We start from the raw sequence: 22,789 nt of genomic DNA on the forward strand, positions 1-22,789 counted from the left end.
ACTCTTTGGAACTAAACTTTTTTTTTTTTTTTTTTTCCATTTTTTTCCCCAAACTTGTGCTTTGTAATTTTGCAATATTTATTTTTCAATAAGTATTTATTAAGCACCTATTGTATACAAAGGACTGTGCTAAGCACCTGGTAAGATACAAGGCTTTGATCAGATATACTAAGATACAAGGCTCATAGAAGTAAGAGTCATAGGTATTCGACAAACAGAGAAAACTATGATATACTATTGATATATATGATATACTACAAGGTAAATGTACAAACCTGTTTGCTCCATATAAGACAAAGCAAAAACAATTATCTGCATTTTACAGATGGTAAACTGAAAGACCTGAAAGGATGAGTAATTACCGGTTCAAGGTCACACAATACACAGTCAATTTTCAGACATATTCAGGAGTGATACTCAGATCTTCCTGACTAAACCCATGATATCACAGGATATGTTGCAGTGGCTCTGCCTGGTGATAGAGTTCAGAGAAAAGAGGGAATACAAGCTCTAAGAGAAGAGGTGGAACCTTGAAGGAGAAGTAGAGCTTAGATAAGGAAGAGGGAGGGAGGAACTGCTCTGGAAGATTGGAAGGGAAAGAAGGAATGAAGCTAGAGAATGGAGAGATAAAAAAGGAAAGAGGAAGGAAGGTTGGAAGAGGGGAAAGGAGGGATGAAGAGAGAAAAGGTGGGACAAAGGAAGAAAAAGAAAGGATGGAGGAAAGGAAAAGAGATGAAGCTGAGAAAAGGAGAGAGGGAAGAGGAAAAAGGAGGGGAAAGGCAAGTTGGAAAGGGAGAAAGGAGGGATGGATGAAGCTGTGAAAAAGAAGAAGGACGGGAAAAGAGAGTGTCTGTGGGGGTCAGTAGCACAGCACAGTCTCGAAACGTCGGAGCCAGAAGAGGCCGTTAAAGGCCACCGGTCTAATTCCACGTGCTCCTTTTACAGTGGCAGTGACTTCGCCAAGGTCACAGGGTGGTAAGGGGAAGAGCTAGGCTTCTAAGCCAAGCGTGCCGGTCCAGCTTTTTCCGGGGCACGTCTCCTGTGGGTTGCGGCGGGAGGACGGGTGTGCCCAGGTAGCAGCCCCTTTGGCAGGGACGCGGTACAGGGGTAGCCTCCGAGCAGAGCTAGGGTCAGCTGGGTCCGAGCAGCTGAGCGATCCCACGCCCCGGAGAGTTCGAGGAAGGGGGAGGGAAGAACAGAAGGGGGCGGGGACGCCTGGGTCAGCTCTTAGGCCGGCTCGCGCGCTCCTCCCTCCCTAGCGAGGCGGGGCGGGGCCGGAGGAGGCGGGGCCCTCGTGCTGTGGCCAATCGGCAGCGTGCTCCCCGGCACCGCCCCCAGACCCCGGCCCCAGGCCCCCGGCCCGGAGCGCTCGTAGATCCTTGGCTGCTGCTGCAGCCTCGGCCTCGCGTGCGCCCGGACACCGGGGTCCCCCGCGCAGTAGCAGCAGTGGGCGGCGGCTCGGTGAGTCTCCCGCCCCCTGGCCCTTGGCCTTGGCCTCGGCCGCGTCTAGCAGCCCCGCTTCCGGGGGCTTGGGGCGGACCCTTCGCTGGCCGGGAGGAGAGGAGGGGAAGCAAGGAGGGAAGCAAGGAGGGGGCCGGGAAAAGAAGGGAGAAGGACGGGGGCGGAGGGGGCGTGTGACTCAGTCTTGGGGGAGGAGAGGCCCTGGGAGAGAGGGTCTTTGGGAGAGGGGAGCAGGGGGAGGGGCCTAGAGTGAGTCCGGAGAGGAGAGCTGGCGGGGAGGGGGGCCGCGGGGAGGAGAATGGGCCGAAGGGAGAGTTCTAGGGGGAGGGAACAGCGAGAGAGGGCCTGAAAGCTGGGGGAGGGGAAGCTTGGTGGGTTCTTGCTTTTGAATGTCGGACTCCCTGTCCTCTGCCTCTCAGGTACTGGCCATGCCGGGAGAGCAGGAGGAAGAGGAGGAGGAGGAAGAGGAGGAGGAAGAGAGAGAGATGCAGGAAGAGATGGTTCTGCTGGTGAAGGGCGAGGAAGAAGAGGGTGAGGAGAAATATGAAGTGGTCAAGCTGAAGATTCCAATGGATGGCAAAGAGGTAGGTCCTCCGGTATGCACGCGCACGCCCTCCCTCCCCCCCTCACCAGGCTGCAGGCCTGGCCATCCCCTCGTTCCAGGGGTCTTTGTATCTTTCTCCCTCCGTATTTCTATGTTGTTTCACTCCCAGCGGGATGGCCAAGAAACTAAGGAGATGTTTTCTGTGGGCCCCACTGGCAGAATGATCTGGGGAGGAACTGGCCCCGTGTAAGCAGGGTCTTGTTTTCCTATTAGCCCTGTCTTTCAGGCTTTGCTTCGTTTGTGCCTGGTGTGCACCCACTGTCTTGGCCGGTGGCCCCCAAGGCATGGGCTTCAATCCCATTAACTGTGACTCTGGGACCCCATTCTACAGTCTAACCTCAGGCTCTCTTGCTGTAGTCAGCACTAGCACTGCTCATCATGCTTTGCCCTACAGGAAGGTCAGGCAGCCAGTGTTGGAGCCTCTGCCTTGTGTGCCTGTGCTGTCCTTAGTGAGCATTGTGGGGGAGACCAGAAGTGGCTTGGCTTCTAGGAGGGAGTATGAGATAAGCGACTGGAGTCGGGAGCTACTGATACTTTCTGGAACTTAACTGGAGGGAAGGAGGAAGATAAGACATACTAATACCCTGAGGTGGGGCAAGGGCAGGGCTGGGGGAGGGTAGGGGATGCTGCTGCTAATGGCTCTACTTGAGGTTCTAGACAGACAAATGAAACACTTTGCAACCCTGTGATGCACTTACCGTGTATTTTTATATGTTATAGTCATCTCTTACCCCTGCTAGACTAGATGCTACTTGAGGGTAGGAACTGTGTCTTATCTAAACTCTGTATTCTTTTATCCTTCCCCCTAGTTAACATAATCATATTCTGTCCCCTGGAGGTTCTTAATTATAATCATTTCTTGAACTGAGATATGAGGTAACTAAAGTACAAACTGCAAAATGCCCAGGAGATGTTGTGAAAAAGCAAATCAGGGTGAAGTTCTTGGAGAAGGTAGACCATGAACTGGATCTTGAAAAATGGGTATATAAAATCATTTCTGAAAGACTTGTTAACCTGACACTCTCTGGAAGAAATTGAGGTCCAGAGATAGAATAGGATTCAATAATAATTGATGAACAAGCATTTATTAAGTACTTACTTTGTGTAAGTAAAGTTTTGTGCCAAAACAGAGTTTGTATTTTATCCCAGAGGCAATAGGGCAATAGTGGCTACTGCAGCTTCTTGAGGAGGAAGAGTATGGTCAAACCTGCAGTATTATTTTGGCAGGTGGGTGTAAATAGAATTGAAGAGAAAAAAGACTTGAGTCAGGGGTATAAGTAGAGGCCGTTTAGAAGATGAGGGACTAACCTAGGATGATTAGTATGAGTAGAGAAGAGACAGATCAAAGAGATATCAAGGAAATGGAATTGACAAGCTTTGACAGTTGATTATGATGAGGTGTGAGAATATATTACTGATAAACTCTAAGGCTGCCCAGCCCTGGCGGTGCCACAAACAATGCTGGCTGTCAGAGAACAATCTGTTGGTTAAAAAGCCATAGAATTAAATATTGGGAACTATCTCACCCTTACCACTCCTCAATTGTACCTCTAAGCCTATTAGTGACTTCTTTCCTGTAAAATTATCTTGTTTCTGGCTCTTTGCTAAATTCCCCCCAATAAATCTTTGCTCTTTAATTTAGAGACAAACTGAGTCTGTGAATTCTTTAGTTATACCTGTGACACTGACTTGGGGACCCTAATATTGTTGGGATATCTTCCATCTCAACAATTAGATATGCAAAGTTAGCAAAAGTAACTTCTTTGCTATAAACCCTTGTAATCATGAGAATGGTGGTATCCTAAACTGAATCAGGGAAATAAGGAAGAGAGGTGAATTTAGGAGGTAAACTAATAAGTTCTGTTCTACACATAAGTTTGAGATGCTTATGATATACCCAAGTCAAGGTGATAAGGGCTAAGTATGAGGTCAGGCAGGCAGTTGGAGATGCAGGACTGGAGCTCACCAGCGTGATGAGGGCCAAATATATAGGAAAGAAGGAAGGTAGGAAAAAAAAACCTTTATGTAGCACCTACCATGTGCTAGGCACTATGCTAAACATTTTGCAAATATTATTTCATTTGATCTTTAGAATAACCCTGAGTATTAGGTTCTGTTATCCTCATTTTACAGTTGAGAAAACTGAGGTAGATGGAATCTAAATGATTTGACCTAGTTACACAGTGTCTGTGACTGGATTTGAACTCAGGTCTTCCTATTCCAGGCCTAGCACCATATCTACTATAACATCTAGCTCCCTCTAGATATAATCATATTCCATCTCCTGAATGGACATTTGTAGTGAATGATCTTAAGCCAAGAATACTCTCATTCTCACCCTTGCCACCTTGATTCTCTGGCTTACTTTAAAACTCAAATCCCACTTTCTGCAGTAGGTCTTTTTTGGTCCTCCCTCCTTCCCTCTGAAATTACCATTTACACTGTATGTATTTTATATGTGAAGCAACTTGTAGAGCAACTAGTAAACCTGCAATCAGGAGGACTTATCTTCCTGAGTTCAAATCCAGCCTCAGACACTCACGTCCTGTGTGACAGTAGGCAAGACAGTAGGCAAGTCATTTTACTCTGTTTACCTCAGTTTCCTCATCTGTAAAATGAGATGGAGAAGGAAGTGGCAAACCATTCTACTATCTTTGCTTAAAAAACACTAAATGGGGTCAGAAAGACTTGACTGAAACAACCAAATGAATCTCATATGTAACTTTGCATGTTGTCTTCTGCTTATAATGTGAGTCAGGGAATGCAGTTTGACTTTTTTTTTTTTTTTTTTTTTTTTTTTTCACACTGCCTAGCATCTAGCAAGTGCTTAATAAATATTTCTTGATTAAGAGCCTTCTGCCTAATAATATGCTTGACTCCATGAGAATGAGAATAGCGATGAGATGACTAAGGAAAAGAATATAAAAAATAGGAGATAGCCAGGGTAAATCTTTGGTGTACACTCTCAGAGAGAGAAGAGTTGGAAGATTGTTACCTATAAAGAAGACAGAGAAGGAATGGGCTGATAGGTAGGATTACCCTAACATAAAAGGGGAGCAAAACTTAGAGAGGAGTGAATATGCAGAAGGAGGGTGCTTTTCACAGTGTCACAAGAGGTACAGAAAGATGAGAATTGAAGAAAGTACACTGGATTCAGCAGTCGAGATCATGGGTAACCTTGGAGAGAGCAGCTTTAGTCAAAGTATTAAATGGGAAGTGAGAAAGGAGAATCAATGAGTATTGGCAGCTTTCTCCCCCCCCCCCCAAGTTTAGCTATAAATGTGAGAAGAATTATTATAATATTTTGAGGGGATGGTAGGGTCATCCAGGTGACAGCTAAATAGCAAATTGGATAGAGCACTAGGTATATAGTCCAGAAGACCTGAGTTCAAATATGGCCTTAGATACTGGCTGTGTTACCCTGGGCAAGTCACTTAACTCTGCCTGCCTCAGTTTCCCCATTTGTAAAATGAACTGGAGAAGGAAATGGTAAACCACCCCAGGATCTTTAACTCCAAAGGAGTCACAAAGAGTCATATTGGACTATTGGAATGACTGAACAATGAGTCACAGAGTCAGTGTGATAGAGCAAGAACTGGGACCCAGGTCATGTATCTCTAGATTAATTGTGCTTTTTCCAGGTTCCATAGACCAGGGAAGAGGACAACACACACTGAACACATAACAGGAATTCAAATTTGACAAACATTTATTAAGCACCTCCTGTGTGGAGAGAGAGCATGGTGCTAGTTGGGATAAACAATTTAGATTAAACATAGACTTTTGCTTCATGGAGCTCACAGTCAGGTAGTGGTCCCCTAGACTAACCCCTAGCCCAAATAAAATTCTCCTTACAATTCATAACTTCTTCTACTATACATCACTGTTCCCTATTTTTATTCCTCTAGGCTAAAGAATCTGTATTTATACTCTTAATTAGAGTCCAGTTCAACCTTAGAGGTCTTCTTGTTTGTGGTGTCAGACTTAAAATAGAAAAGGAATCTTGCACATTTTATATTGACTTGGAAAACCACAACTTAATATTATCTGCTTTGTATTATATTTTTATTTTAATCTGGTTCAGGCTTTTCCCTAGAGTTGTCACCTCTTAAACTAGTCCAATCTTCTGCCCATATAGGAATTTCCTTTAGAGGATCCTTCACACATGGATATCCAGTTTCAGCTTAAACACCTTCTCTTATAGGGAGCTCACTGCTGCACAAAGTAGTCTGTTCCATTGTTTGACAGCTTGGACTACTAGAAATGTCTTCCCATATGAAATTGAAATCTGCCTCCTGATAACTTCCCCTCATTGGCCCTGGTTCTGCCTTCTGGTGCCAGCAAAAACAATTCTATTCTCTTTTCCCACAAAATAGCCCTTAAGATCCTATAAATATCATTCAATTTAATAAACTTTTTTTTTTTTTAAGGCTGAAGTATTAGTTTATCCTGATTGTGTGCTATCACATTATTTTAAAGAAATTTTACGTCATTTAATTGATAACCCTCTTTGTTATTGCAGTACTCTCATTTCACTAATATATTTCATTCTTTTGCCCTACCCATTGATCTCCCTCTCTTATAGCAAAGTTTTTTGTTTTTTTGTTTTTTTTAATGTAGCAAAACTAACCAGTATATCAGTTGTATTTGTTGACTTATGCAACATTTGTAGTCCTCCACCTTCATCTCTCCTTATGAAAGTGTTGAGACTGGAGACACCCAACAATCTAACAATATTAGGGTCCCCAGGTTGGTGTTATGGGTAAGGTGAAATAATCTGCAAACTCAGTTTGTCTTTTATGTTAAGGGGCAAAGGTTTATTATAATTGTAATTCCAATTGAAGTGGGCTGAAATTCTAAGGGAGTTTAACAAAACAGAAGACACAAGAAGACAGTTTTATAGGAAAGAGAAACAAAAATCAGATAGAGGTACAATTAAGGAGTGGGGTAGGATGGAACAGTTCCCATCATTGAATTCTATGGCTTATTGGCCAGCAGATTATTCTCTGACAGCCAGCATTGTTTGTGGCACTCCCAAGGCCAGGTATTCTGAGGGTTTCTCAGAAATTGCTACATTCTCCCACCTCATCAAAAGGAAAAAAAATACATTTTCTCAATTTTCTTAGGCCAACCATCATTATAATTATACAGCATTCAGTTTCACTGTTTTATTCTTTCCACTTACGTTATTGTAGTCATGTACTTTTTCTACCTCATTTTCCTAGTTCATTTTATATCAGTCCTTAGAGTTTTCCCATATTTCTCTGAATTCTTCATATTTGTTATTTCTTACAGCCTGAGAATATTCCAGTACATTTATCTTTGATAATTTGTTCAACTGTTCCCCATTAATATTTTTTTTTTTTTTTTTTGCTGAGGCTGGGGTTAAGTGACTTGCCCAGGGTCACACAGCTAGGAAGTGTCAAGTGTCTGAGATCAGATTTGAACTCGGGTCCTCCTGAATTCAAGGCTGGTGCTCTATCCACTGCGCCACCTAGCTGCCCCCTCCCCATTAATATTTCTAAGTATTTATTGTCTGTGTGCAGGGCACTGTCCCTCTGTCTCTCAAATCACTTTTTAAAATATGGCTTCTAGATCTGAATGTAATACTTCAGATGGAGGATTCCATTTTTTTTTTTTTTTTAAACCAAGTTAAGGAGCAAAGTTTATTATAATTGTAATGCCAATTGAAGTGCTCTAAGTTCCAAAAGAATTTAGCAAAGAACCAAGAGCAAGAAGATAAAGTTATAGGAAAAAGATGGAGAGATCTGGTCTTTTATGTCATTGATATGCTAATTTTGTGACTTAGAGGTAGAATTGAGGAGTGGTCTTAGAAGTGGAGTTGAATATTGAATTCTAGGGCTTAGAGGTGGAGATTATTGAATTCTGTAGCTTAGATTATCTCAGAAATTTTGTTATCACTAATCAATAGATTGTTTTCTGACAGCAAGCATTGTTTGTGAGACTCCTGATGCCAGATGGCTTCATTTGGGGTGAAGGGAGGAAGGTCTCATCTTCTGGCGCTGCTTCAGGCTAATATTTTGTTATTATATTCAGTATATGATATATGGGAACATAATTCTGTAAAACATGATGATTATGAAGAATTCAGAAAAGCATGCACTTATGGAAGTTCTGAAAAGTGAAGCAAGCAGAAACATGATAACCACAATGATATAGAGAACAACAACAAAAAAGAGTGCTATTGCCTAGCTTCCCAGTTTGTGGATTCCCTCTTTCAAACCTAGTTCATGGAAATCCCTTTAAGAAGCATTCCCTGAATGATTCCTGTTCCCATCTATATCTTATCCCTATTGTCCTGGTCATACTCAGATATAGGCTGACCAACTCAGAGTACAGTGGAATTGTCATTTCATTTCATTTCATTTCATATGGACATTATATTAACATAGCCTAAGATCTCATCACCCTTTTTTGCAGCTTTTTCATGTCTTTCTAATACTGACTTTATGGTCAACTCACATACTCAGATCTTTCTCATAGGAATGCCTCTTGCTCTCACTTCATTCTTAAATGACTTATTTCTTGAACTTAAGAATAAGGTTTTACTATTAGATCTATTAAATTTCATTTCATTAAATTTAACCTAGCAAACCTGTTGAAGCCTGGTTCTGTTATCCATTGACTCAAGTCTTCTTCCCACTTTCTTGTTATTTGAAGATTTGCTTATAGGGTGGTTGTACCATCACTGAATTGTTCCATTTCTAAGATCGTGAACTATAAAATTCCTTTACTTAACAAAAAACTCTTACCCTTCCATCTTCTCCCATTATTTTTTCTTAATTTTCTTCATAATTTAGTTCCTCTTCATCTCTATTTTCTCAATCTTTCAGCTCCTATTTTAGCCTTATATCCTTTCCCCAAAATCTATATCACTATTCTTCAACCTCTCCTAAGAACTCTCTATTTCCATCTGCTTAGTAAACACCTTCATTTGGCTGACCACAATGGAACCTGAAACTAAGCATGATGGTACATATTTTTTTTATCAAATATTTTACCAAAATTTATAGTTTTTTTTTCTAATAAGTCTTTTGTTATTATTTATGTATAGGAATGCTGTACACACACACACACACACACACACACACACACACACACACACACACACACACACAGACACACACATACACACACCATCCTCAAGCTCAAAATCTTAAAATTATTTCTGACCACTTCTCCCATCCAAGTCTTATTCAAGTTTAGCTTAAGCCACACCTTTGCCACATCTTTTATCATTAGGCCTTCCTTGCTATTTTAATTGCTATTTCAATTTAGATTCTTTACTACCCCTTGCCCAGATTTTTTGTTGTTGTTTTTTTAATTTTGTGGGCAACTAGATGGTGTAGCAGATAGAACACCAGGCCTGGAGTGAGGAAGAATCTTCTTCCTGAGTCTGAGGCCTCAAATACTTACTAACTGTGTGACCTTAGCACGTCCCTTAATGCTGTTTGCCTTAGCTCCATCTGTAAAATGAGCTACAGAAGGAAATGGCTAACCTTTGCAGATCTGCTAAGAAATCCCCCAAAATGATCATGGAAAATTAGACATGACTGAAAAAAACCCCCAAAAAAACAACAACTAAAAACATCCATTTTTAAAAAATCACCTCTTTCCCCAAATATTTCTCTCCTCTGTTCAGAAGGGACACGTTTCATAATAAAGAAGTCAAAACATTTTTTTAAAGCAATTCAATCAAACTGCTATACACATGAATTAGGACTGACTTTACAATATATAATGTTCCAAAACCATTGTTCCTCATTTTTTGTTTATTTGCAAGGTGTTTGAGGTGAAATGACTTGCCCATGGTCATATAGCTGGGAAGTGTTAGGTATCTGAGGTCAGATTTGAATTTAGGACCTCCTGACTCCAAGACAAGTGCTCTATCCACTGCAACATTTAGCTGCCCATCCTATTTTCTTCCAACTCAAGTTTGGTCTTTATAATAATTACATAGCATTCTTTTTGTTGTTCTCTATGTTGTTGTGTTTATCATGTTTTTTGCTTACTTCACTTTTCAGAACTTCCATAAGTCCATGCTTTTTTGAATTCTTCCATAATCATCATCCTTTCTGACAGCATGGAAATATCCTATTATGTTCCCATATCAAACTGTACTATGGTTTGTTTAATCATTTCTCAGTCAGTGGACATCTATCTATCTTATTTCCGGTTTCTTGCTACTACAGAAAATGTTGCCTTGAATAGTTTATTGTTTATGAGACATTTCTTTCTGTCTTTAATCTTCTTGGGATACATATGTATCTAGCAGTGGAATGTCTGGGTCTAATTGCTTAGACTTATAATAGCTTTCTGACTTTTGTTCCTGCCTCCATTCCCTGTAGTTTATCAGTGAGTTCTAATGTACCATTCAGATCATATTACTCTCTTCCTTGTTATTCCCCTTCTTAAACAAAACAAAACACTTCAGTGGCTTTCCATTGCCTATTAAATAAAATATAAACTCCTGATCTTGTGATGCTCTTCACAACCAACCTTTCCAGCCTGATTTGTTAATACACTAAATATCCACATTCTAGCTAAATTGTAGAACTCTATTCAGATCTCTTTTCTCTGTGTATTGGAATGGCCTCCTTTTCTCCCTGGTTCTACAAAAGAAAGATCCATCTTTTCTTTCCCTCAAAGTTCATGTCAGAGACTGTCTCATCCATTCATCTATGAAGTTTTCTGTAATTATTCCTCCACCTCTTCCCTTTCTTTAATGAAAACAATCTCTCCTGCTTCAAATTTCTCTTAACATTTAGTCCACTCTTTTTTTCTCTAATGAGACATATGCTAATATCAGTCACATATTTATTCTTTACTTTCCCATAACATGTTATCAGTTCCTGGAGATCAGGCATTGAATCAGATTCAATGTATATAATCAGTTTTTATGCTTAATTAGTGCTTATCCATTTGAGTCAAGGAAGTTTCCAATAACACTGTTGGACAAAATATTTCTTGCTGATATCCACTTTCTAGTCCACTTTAGTTTACTTCTAGAAAACTTGGGTCATCAGGGGGCTGCTAGGTGGCACAGTGGATAGAGCACCAGCCCTGAAGTCAGGAGTACCTGAGTTCAAATTTGGTCTCAGATACTTAACACTTCCTGGCTGTGTGACCCTGGGCAAGTCACTTAACCCCAATTGCCTCAGGAAAAAAAAAAAGAAAGAAAAGAAAAGAAACTTGGGTCATCTTTTAAAGCTGCAAGGATTTTTCCCGAACATCTTGCTTAATCTCATTTTACAGAGGAGAAAGTTGTTATCCTTTGTAGTTAAAGGGGACCAAAATGACATCATTTTGATGGGGTCACAGTGCAGTGTGTTTTTCTATGACAGATCAGACGAGTAAAAGCTCAGAAGGTTCTACCATAGGTTGGGCATATATGTTCTGTGTGAACATTTGGAATGGAGATGTCTCTAAATTTGTACTTCTCGTGTTTCGAGCTATTGCAATTCTGTTTTGCTTATGGATCACAGTTCCTTCTTTGTTGTAGGCACGGCCTGGTGGGCAGTCCTGTGCCATTGTCTCATGTCTCACATAATTACTGCCCTATGCAGTAATCAATTCCGAAGTTCTTCAGAGAGACCTTGGGAGTGTCCTTATACCCCTTCTGACCTCCATGTGAGCTCCTGTGAGTTCTCTCCAAAATAGTCTTTTAGGCAAATTTATATTTGGCATTTGAACAAAAAGGCCAGCCCATCAGAGTTTGAAGGTTTGGCAGTTCAGCTCTAGAAAAGACCTCAGTGTCCAGTATTTTATCCTGCCAGGGGATCTTCAATCTTCCTATGACAATTAAAATGGAAGTGATTCAGTTTTCTGGTATGGTGTTGATCTACTGTCCAGATTTCACAGGTACACAACAATGAGGTCAGCATAGGGGCTCCATAGATCTTCAGTTTGGTAGGCAGCCTAATACCACTTCTCTCCCACGCTTTTCATCAGAACTTTTCAAACACTGAGCAGCTTAGCAATGCATGTATCAATCTCAGCATGTGTACATGCCTAGAAAGCATGCTTCCAACTAAGAGAGGGACATAGTGAGTTGATGAAAGGAGCTGGGATTAGTACCCCAGGACACAAATTAAAAAAAAAATTATCAATATATTTTGTTTTATATAACTGCATTTTCTTTTTTTAAAAAATTGTTCTGAATGTAATAAACATCAAGTAAAATGAGTATTACTACATAAACAGTAGAATAGAAAGAGAATTGTACATGAAAGCTGTATTATGTGCAACTTGCTTTCTTTTTTAAGTAATCAAAACAAATCCTTTAAAACAAATACATATTGTCAAGGAAAACGAATTTACATTGTCTTTGACCCTAAATATATGTCTCATTCTGCATTTTGAGTCCATCACTTCTATGTGAGAGTTATCACCTTCATTTTCTAAGTATGTCACTCCTCAGAGAATTATTGTTTGTAACATAGAATAAAAGTGTGGGTGAGGGAGAAGTAGGTTAGCAAAACTAACTAGTATATCAACCAAGCTTGATGAGGTGTTCCATGGAAACCAGGTCTTTTAACTCCTGGTCCAATGCTTTTTCTAGAATTAGATGTTTAGTACTGAAGACAGGGCTTGGGGACATAGTTATTAGTTCTCATCCTGAGTTCTGATAAGGGTGAACAGAAGAAGCAGTGGCTTCAGGACTAAGACTGAGAAGCAGCATGATATAGTGACTTGGAGTTAGGGACATCTGGTTTAAATGTTATCTTAGATTGTTCTGTGACTTAAGGCAAATTTTGTCTCTGAGCACCTGCAAAATGAAGGGAGCTGGAGTCAGTGAAGTCTAAGGTACTTTCTAGTTCTAAATCTGTGTTCTTATGCCTGTGGTGGATGGCGACAAGATAGCCCAGTTTTAAATACGATTTATTTTCTCATCATCCCTCAACATTTTTAATGCTTGGGTGGTGATGGCAGAGGGGTTGTCCTAAGGAGAAAGACCAGGTGACTGAGAGATATCCATATGGGGCATGGTAGGAACTACTGTTATGTTACTATAGATTACGAGAATTGAAGTCCAGGGAAGTCTCACAATGGCAGGGAGACCTCAGCGGATTTTAAAGATGAGAGCCAGAAGTGAAGTTAAAATAATTGGGCAGTAATGATCTGGCATCTGGGTAAAAAGAAGCCAGGCAACAGATGCAGAACACCAGTAAGAAGAAAGAGCTGAATGTCATACTCAAGCATCCCCTTTGTGGCCAATTCCTCCTCAGATGTCTCATCGTGGCATGGAAGTAATCCTAGGTCTTTAAAATCCCTGCTTGGTTAGTGCAAATCTTGTAAAATTCTACTACACTGGAAAGTCCCCCAGGATGGGTCTATTGACAGATTGTCTATCCATGGGACAGAGATTGGACTGGCCAACTTTGGAGAGGTTCACAGGCAAAAGGCTGGCCAAAGGGCCATGAAGACTATGTACTGTGTTATGAAGAAGTTGTAATTGATATTGTTAAAAGGAGCACCCACAACATCCCCGTTAGGGATCTTGTCAAATATTAGCAGTGCTGTGGAGTAGTGCAGAAAGCAGGCCTCAAAACCAGAAAATCCTGGGTTCAGGCCCTGCCTCTGACAAAAATTGGCTGTGTGATCTGGGGCAGGTTACTATCTGTCTCATTCAGTGTTCTAGGTAATTATTTCAGATTGTATAGTGAATAAAAGATGCTGACCAGTATTGATTAAGGGAGTTTCCTAAACCAGTAAAATTCAGATCTAGTCCCTATCCTTGAAATACTGACCAGTCCCCTAAGAGACTTCTTCACAAAGGTCTGTATGGGTGGTCCTGTATAACTACATATTATAATTTATAATTTATATTTACATGTATAGTTTATTTGATATAAACTGTGTAAGCCAGTGTTACTTTTAAGTATAATTACATATGTATGTACATATATGTAATTTATATGATGTAAATATGTGTGGACCACTGTTTTAATTATTTCTAATTATGTATGTGATATATACATATGTGTGTGTGTGTGTGTGTGTGTGTGTGTGTGTGTAGACTCTCACTTTTAAGTATTTATAATTATATATGTAGTTTCTAAATGTGTGTGTGGACCAGTATTTTAAATATTTATAAGTTTTATATATATGGGGGGGTAGGTCACTGTTATTTTTAAGTCTGTTTCTGTAGATAAGCAAATATACACAGAGAGATATGTTTTCTTTTTTAAAAAAATCTCATTTTAGGGACATGTTCTATGTTTGGGGACAGTCTATAGTCACTCCCCAGCTACATTCTTATAAATGTTCTGCCTTCCTATTAATCTGTTTGCTTGATCCTTGCTCTGTCAAAGAATCACAAAATTACGTAGTTGGATGGGTCTTTGGAGGCTATTGGATTCAATCCATGCTTGGATATTAACCCTTTCTGCTACTTTCCAACAAATGGTCTTCCAGTCTTTGCTTGAAGGCCTTCAGTGATAGAGAAAACTCCTTGCTTCCCAGGACAGCACATTGCACTTTTTTGGGCCAACTCTAATTGTTAGGAAATTGTTTCTTTATTTCATGTTGACATTTTTCCTTCTGCAGTTTCCGTGGGTTGTCCTCCAGAGCCAGGAAAAACAGATCTACAAAATAGCCCTTCAAATATTTTTAAAGAACTTTTTTTTTTATAGAACTCTTTAAACTGGACAAAAGAAGACTTCCAACATGCCAAACATCTTCAGTTCCTCTAACTGCTTCTGCTGCATGGTTTCTAATTTCTCCTAGCCTGGTCATCTACCTCTACTCTGCTCTGGCCTTCTAAAGGCTGACTCCCAGAACTAAGGGTGGCCTGCCGTACTAGGGCAGAGGAAGGTGGTTTTGGGAGGCTGTTCAGTAGTCGTTCTTCGGTCTTATGCTTCACTAATGGAGCCTGAGATGGCACTGGGTTTTCTGACTGCCATGTCATGCTATTGGGTACATATACACATACGTGCCATTTTGTGTGTCATCACTGAATTTCACTCTGATTTATTTTCACATGAATCATTTGTCTAGCTCCTTTTCACCAATCCCATACCTCATCTCATTGAGCTTAAGGGGATGGGACTTGGCAATTGGAGTTAAGTGACTTGCTTAGGGTCACACCTTCACAGATGTTCCCAAGAATAACTAACAGTTCTATAGGTCTCCTGGCGTAAAAGTTATCAAGGCTTGGATAAGACCCTTCATCCCCACTCCAGCCTGGACTTTCCATCTGTTAGATTTTCTTTCCTATTTAATCAACCCTCATTCTTCATTGTCTCCTTCATTTCATGCATTTTTCCAAATACAGGCCAAACCCTTAAAATGAGAAAAGAAAATAGAGCTTTTAGCAATAATAGACATAGAATAGAGCATTAAATCAGGCATCAGGAAGAGAGACTTCAACTCCTGCCTTGACCATTTACTACCTGTGTGACCATTGGCAAATCCCTCTCTGAAACTCCGGCTACTCTCTTAGATTGCTTTGTTAATTTTTTTATTATTTTTTTTTTTTTCTGTTTGATATCAGGAATGGAAGAAATCAAATATCCTTGATTTTTTTATTTTTTTAGAAGTTCCTAACTTTTTTTCTGTCATGGACTCATGAATCCTTAGATTGTTAAATCTAAATGTATACTGTTAAATGTATGACTATATTTAAATATAGCTGTCAAAATACATTTAAAAAAACCAACACATTTGCAGACTACAAATTAAGAGTTCCTGATTACAATAAGGTATTTACTTAGGTCTCTTCCTCCAGTATATGTATTCTTTTTTCCAGTCCAAACTAGGAAAGACACACTCCTGTGTATTTTGTCTATTCCTTTCTGTAAATCCTTCATAGAGAATTTGCTGCCAACATAACAGAAGATTTTAGGGTTTGTTTGTATCCCTCCAAATCTTTTGACATTGCCTACATAGTAGGAGTAAAACATGTGGGATGTCTATGGATTATCCTTTGCTCTTGTCATATGACTGACTCATCTCAGTTTCTGGACACATGTTTCTGTGATGAAATCCTTTATGCTGTTACTTTTGGACAATTCTTCATTGGTCATATTGGTAATAGTTATTTAGATCTCTTCACAGGTCGCTTCATTGTTCCATGACTGACCTACAACTTAAATTTTTTGGATACTGTGGCATGACATGATCTCTGGAAGAATATTGGTGTTTAAAAAACACAGACTTTTGCATCTGGAGTTTGGAGTCATTGAAAACATTGTAATTTCTCAAATTCAATCCCAGCCTATTGTCTTCCTGATCTAGTTTAAGCACAGTATGTGACACATAGTAAATGGTTATTGGATGTTTCTTTTTTGGAGGAGGGTATTTTTTTTTTTTTTTTGTTTCTTTGGGTTTTTTTAAAGGCAGTTGAAGTTAAGTGACTTGCCCAAGATCATACAGCTACTCAGTGTCAAGTACCTGAGGCCACATTTGAACTCAGGTCCTCCTGACTTCGGCCAGTGCTCTGTCCCTTGTGCCATCTAGCTGCCCTATTGAATGTTTCTTGATCAATTTGGTTCATCCAAAGCATCTATCCAAGAAACCTGTTCAGAAGGACCGGCTTTGTGATCTCTCCATCCAACTGCATGTCTGTGGGCAATGAGATACTCTTCATCTACTTGATTTGTTAAGTTTAGATAATTGTACCGAACTCCCTTAATTATGGATCTCTTTTAGGAAGTTCTTAAACATTCCTTACCTTGATGTAATTTGCATGATATTGTTGGCAAACAGAAACATAGAGAGGACCTTGCCATGTATTAAGATTCCTCTTCCATTTCAGTTTCACTGAGAATCTTCTTTGACAGAGGCAAACACTCTAGGCAAGCCTTTCTCTCCCTGTTCTATGCCTCATTTAGTGATTAGAGGATCATGGAGCAAAGTTCTCTATTGTTGTATCTTTCAAGGAATCTTGTATTAAGTTTATAATAAGAAAAATAACTAACATCTAATTAAATTTGTCATGACAAGTTTTAATCCAGGAATGTGGAAAAATTTAGAGTATTGAAGTTATGGAAAATTGGGATTTTAAAAAAGCTGAATAGGAAGAAGAAGATAACACTAATAGACAGGTAATTCTCATGGCTTCCCTTATTCTGCTCCTAAGACAATACCTCATTAAGCTGTAGAGCTTGGAAATCCCCACTACCTCATGGGATCCAATTATTTGCTTTGAGAGGAACCCTGGAGATCATCTGTCTGTGAGTGGGAGGCAAATGCCAGCTACTTGTTCATTAGAACAAGGCACAGATTTTTTGGGGAGGGCGCTGCCAGGACATCCTCTCCTCCTTCTCCTTCTCTATTGGATTTCTCCAGCCTGGGAAAGCCTGAGAAGGGAGGTAGAATTTCTAAATTCTGCAGCAGACTTCTGAATTTCCAAGGGAATAGGTGAAGGGATTAACGCAAGTCACTGATCATGCCTGCAAAAGGATGTCTGTTTCTTTGACCTTGTGCCAACAGCATCAGCAAGATCCACCATAGGCCCTTCCAATGTGGTTATCCTGGGAGGGAGACCGTTTCTCCTGGTTGAACTGCCATTGCAAAGATCATCATCAGTAATAAAGACTATCAATCATTAACAAAAATGATCATCATCATCAATAATAATATCTAACATTTACAAAGCATTTGCCAAGTGACTTACAATTGTTATCTCATTTGATCCTCACAACAATCCTGGAAGGTTGATACTGTTATCTCTATTTTACAGGTGAGGAAATCAAGACAAACAGGGTTAAATGACTTGTTCAGGGTCACCCAGCTAGTAAGTGTTAGAGGCTGGATTTGAACTCTGGCCTTCCTGACTCCAGCCCCAGTGGTATATCCACCGTATCCACTCCTTAAGATCCAAGTTCAGCTTTCGTCTCTGCTGCTTAGGTGTGTGTGTGACTAAATCAAATAACTTATTCTCTAGAACTTAGCTTCCTCATCTGTAAAATGAGGGGTTAAGACTTGGTCTCTGGGGCCCTGCCAGCTCAGAATCCATGATCCTGTGACTTAGTAGCCACATGACCTTGGGCAAGCATTTTCCCTTCTCACCCACAAAATGTGGAAGTTGGACCAGAGAACCTCTAAGTTCTATATTCTAGGAGCTGAATCTGATCCTGGTTGTTGTCCTTTGTTCTTGAAGAGACCAAAATGACATCACTGTGTTAGAGTCAAGTTACAGCATGTCTAACTTTGGCTGATCAGACCAGTAGAGTTGGAATGCTCCGCCATAGGTCGGACACAAAATAGTCCCTATGAACATTTGGAGTGGACTTTCTAACTTTGTGCATCTCCTGTTTCTTTTGAGCTAATCAATTCTGCTTCTCTTGCCATGCTGGGAGGTCCTGTGCCAGTGTTCCCCATGTCATTTAGAATCAATTCTAAAGTTCTTAAGAGAGACCTTGAGAGTGTCCTTGAATTCCTTTTTCTGACCACCTTGTGAGCGCTTGTACTGTCTGAGTTCTCTACAAAATAATCTTTTTGGCAAGGGTACATTTGGCATTCGAACACTATAGCCAGGGGAGTTGTACTCTCTGCAGATGGGTCACAGATGAGATGTGGGAAACAGGAGCAGCTTCTGTGGACTAGTACAGTGATTAAAATGTGTTTGGCTGTAACTTCTCTGCTTCTGGTGAAGCTCTGCTCTCTCTGCTTTGGCTTTTCTGCTTGTTTCCCTGTGGAGCCTGTTCTCTTTCCTTCCCATTTTCCTTTTTTAAAAAATTGGCTCAACTTGCACTTCTTTTGTTCTTCTCATTTGCAATTTCATTCTTTATAGTGAAGGGAGTTCTTGGATTAACAACCTGGTTTTATTTGTTTGGTTGTTTCCTGTTCTGGTGATGCCTGGGAAAACAGCATATTTTTCAGATGCTCTTAAAGGTCTATTTACAGACCATTGAGTGTTTCTGGATGTATGCCTAGCTCTTTAGACCTCTGCTCTATGTGTGAAGATCCCTTTGCCTGTTTTTATTAAGCTTATTGAACACTAAATTTAATTAATTTTCTTTCTTTTATTCATTTTCCTCAATTGAATTAATGTTAACTGTTACAAAGTAAATATTTCCTGAGCTTCCCATCTTTGCCTTTATACTTTGAATGCTACGGCCCAACAGTGCTTTTGCCTTGAGATGCCAAATGCCTTTAAAAGAAGGAAGCAACACGATTTAGAGAAAGATCACTGGACTGGGAATCACTTTTGGCTCCATCATTGGCAGGTCATGGGATCTCTGAAAAGAAACAAATAAGAATAGAAGTTTCTTTACCTTTCTGTACCACTTATTTTTATTTGATTTTAGAATATAATAAACTAATTGTGGTGAGTATCCCTGCCTATCATGTAGGAAACCAGGATTCAGTTCCCTGATGGGAAATCAGAGGTAGCCAAGTGGCTAACAAATAGAGCACTGGGCATAGAGTCAGGAATATCTGAGTTCAAATCTAGCCTTAGACACATACTAGTGATATGATCCTGGGCAAGTCACTTACATAATGTCTGCATCAGTTTTGTCATCTGTGAAAAGGAGTAATAAGCCCTCCCTCATGGGACTGCTATGATGACCATTTGAGATAACTGCAAACTGTAAAGCACTACATAAATGCTACTTATTATTACCATTAGTACTTTTGTTTTTTTAACACCACAAATATATCTCAATATTCTTCTCTCTTTTCACAAAGAGAACTTTGTGTGTATATATATATATATATATATATATATATATATATATATATATATATATATATATATATATATATATACACACACATACCCCAAAGGAAGCAGAGAGGAGTTACGTATAGATCTGTAGAAAGATAGAATGCCAAACTTCATTGTCAAATGAATATTGATCATTGACTTTAATTTTTTGCCATGATGTTGTTTTCATTTGTTATTATTATGTGTTTATTATGTGGTTATACACACACACACACACACACACTTTCACTGATTCTGCTTTTTTTTTTTCACCCTGCTATAGCTCAAATGAAGTAATTTGATGTTTCTCTTTAGATAGAAAGGACTTTAGTCCTTATATTCATTATTTCTTTTGATGGAATAATATTCCTTTACATTAATATACTTCCAATTTTTTTAAGTCATTGGCTATTTGATGGGTACCTAGTTTTTTTGTTTGTTTGCTACCAAAATAAAAAGTGCTGCTATGGATATTTTGGAATAAATATTACCTTTCTATGATTAAGCTCCTTAGGATGTATGTTCATTAGTGGAATCACAGGGTCACAGAGTATGATCAGTGAAGTGATTTCTTTTGAATAATTTTAGATTGTTTTCCAGAACAAACTGGACCAATTTATAACTGCCAAAAACAAAAACAAAAAAACCCCATTAATGTGTCTGCTTCTACATAGTCTCTTCAAATGGACAATTTGTTATTTTATCATCTTCCTAAGTTAAATGAGTATGAGATGAATCCTCAATTGTTTTTATTTTCTCTTATTATTAACAATTTGGAGGCAGTTGGTGGCACAGTGGATAGAACAGAAGGGCTGGAGTTAGGAAGACCTGAATTCCAGTTCAGTCCTACACAAGCTGTGTGACTCTAGCCAAGTAATTTAACTTTGTTTGCCTTGATGTTCTCAACTGTAAAATGGGAATAATAAAAACGCTTGCTTCCCTGTATTGCTATGAGGATCAAATAAGATAAATAGTTGAAAAGCACTTAGCACAGTGGTAGGTGCTATATAAGTCCACAATCCCTTCCCTTTTACTTCCTGGAGCATTTTGTATTGATTTATGGTTTGAAATTATTCTTTTGAATAATTCACATTCTCTAACCATTTATCCATTAGGGAATGCCAATTCCATATATATATAGGGAGAGGGCAATTGGGGTTAAGTGACTTGCTCAGGATCACACAATTAGGAAGCATTAAGTGTCTGAGGGTGGATTTGAACTCAGGATCGTCTGACTTCAAGATCAGCGCTCTGTCCACTGCACTATCCTAGCTGCCCCTTCTAAACCTTTAAGTCATAGACAAATAGTCAGTCTGCATTGGTCAGGAAGCTTCCACTGACCCACAGGTATGGATTTCCCCATGGAAAAAAAACTAAATTATTATCTGAGATGCAAAGTTTTTTTCCCTCTCAGCAGTAGCTCTTTTTATTCTAGGAGTACTGATTTTATTGATCCATTGCTTTATTATTTTATTCCATCTTGGTTCTCTCCTTTGTGATTGATCTCTTGTTTGTACATGAAGGGGATTGGAGGAGAGGCCCTCTTGGATCCCTGGTTCTGGATTCTTCCTCCTTGCTAACCCTCTGATTGTTTTCCTCCACCAGATCCCAGGCACGGCCCCTGAGCCTCCTGCAGACCCAGCCCGGCCTCACGCGTGTCCTGAATGTGGCCGCGCCTTTGCCCGCCGCTCCACCCTGGCCAAGCACGCCCGCACCCATACTGGCGAGCGCCCCTTCCCTTGCCCAGAGTGTGGGCGCCGCTTCTCCCAGAAATCTGCGCTCACCAAGCACGGCCGCACCCACACAGGCGAACGGCCCTATGCCTGCCCCGAGTGTGAGAAGCGCTTTTCCGCCGCCTCGAACTTGAGGCAGCACCGACGCCGGCACACGGGAGAGAAGCCCTATGCGTGCCCCCAGTGTGGGCGCCGGTTTGCCCAGAGCTCCAACTACGCGCAGCATCTCCGCGTGCACACTGGTGAAAAGCCCTACACCTGCCCAGACTGTGGGCGTGGCTTTGGGGGCAGCTCCTGCTTGGCCAGGCATAGGCGCACCCACACTGGCGAGCGACCCTACTCCTGCCCCGAGTGCGGGACCAGGTTTGCCCAGAGCTCAGCCCTGGCCAAGCACCGGCGCGTACACACCGGGGAGAAGCCCCACCGCTGCCAGGTGTGTGGCCGCGGCTTTGGCCACCGCTCCAACCTGGCGGAGCACGCCCGCACCCACACCGGTGAGCGGCCCTACCCCTGCCCAGAGTGTGGCCGCCGCTTTCGCCTCAGCTCCCATTTCATCCGGCACCGGCGGGCCCACTTGCGGAGGCGGCTTTACATCTGCGAGGGCTGTGGCCGTGGCTTCAAGCTAGCCTCTGGTGTGGGCAGAGTGGGGGGCAATGAGAGAACCGACCGGTGCCCTGAGTGTGAGGGAAGCTGAGGATGGAGAAACTGGGGGGCTGGCACATATATCCCTTGGAAAGGGATAGGGGAAGAGCAGGAGAGAAGGCCCCCACTCCCCAAGGTGGAGGAGCAGTGAGAGAGATTCCTCTCCACCCTACGGGGAGAACTCTGGGAGGAGAAGTTTCTGCAACTGTCCCAGGAAGCCAGTGTTAAAAGCAGCACACTGTCTCCAGAAGGCCCCTAGAATATTCTAAAGGAATGGAGCAGCTCTGAAAAGCCCCTGCCCTCCAACCCTGCCTACCTGGGTCTTTTCCTTTCTTCTCAGTGAGTTTCTTACTACTTTTCAAATGTAGAATTGAACAGAGAAAGGTGGGAACCAGCTTGAAGAAAGAACTGGGGAGCCATGTGCCCAGGGCTCCCAGGGATGCTTCCAGCCTAGGGGAGGAGGAGGTTAGGGGCTCCTGTTATCTGGAGGAACTAGCCCCCCCTCCTATGTCCTATACACATTGGGGCCTGTGTTCGTGAATAAAGTATTAACCTCCTGTTATGTCTTGTGATGTGTCTGAAGGACAGAGTGGTGATCTCTTGGGGAAGTCCCCCCTCCCCCTTCATCATCTTCTCTATAGTCACGGAATCACAAAATCCCCAAGCTGCAAG

General features: G+C 41.0%; 1 protein-coding gene across 1 annotated transcript; it reads left to right on the forward strand.

Moving 5' to 3' along the window:
- Positions 1–1,306: 1,306 nt before the first annotated feature.
- On the forward strand, positions 1,307–22,675 carry ZNF771 (zinc finger protein 771). Its single transcript, XM_074281320.1, has 3 exons — positions 1,307–1,461; positions 1,881–2,045; positions 21,348–22,675. Exons 2-3 carry the CDS (start codon positions 1,890–1,892, stop codon positions 22,167–22,169), a joined length of 978 nt encoding a protein of 325 aa, XP_074137421.1. The 5' UTR covers positions 1,307–1,461; positions 1,881–1,889; the 3' UTR covers positions 22,170–22,675.
- Positions 22,676–22,789: the final 114 nt, after the last annotated feature.

Source organism: Sminthopsis crassicaudata, chromosome 1 (genome assembly GCF_048593235.1).
Source record: "Sminthopsis crassicaudata isolate SCR6 chromosome 1, ASM4859323v1, whole genome shotgun sequence".
In the NCBI taxonomy this organism is placed as follows: Eukaryota; Metazoa; Chordata; class Mammalia; order Dasyuromorphia; family Dasyuridae; genus Sminthopsis; species Sminthopsis crassicaudata.

Coding starts and splice junctions, on each gene's coding strand:
- ZNF771 (XM_074281320.1), top strand. CDS start 1,890: ATGCCGGGAGAGCAGGAGGAAGAGGAGGAGGAGGAAGAGGAGGAGGAA. Junction 2,046..21,347: donor TTCCAATGGATGGCAAAGAG/GTAGGTCCTCCG, acceptor TTCCTCCACCAG/ATCCCAGGCACGGCCCCTGA.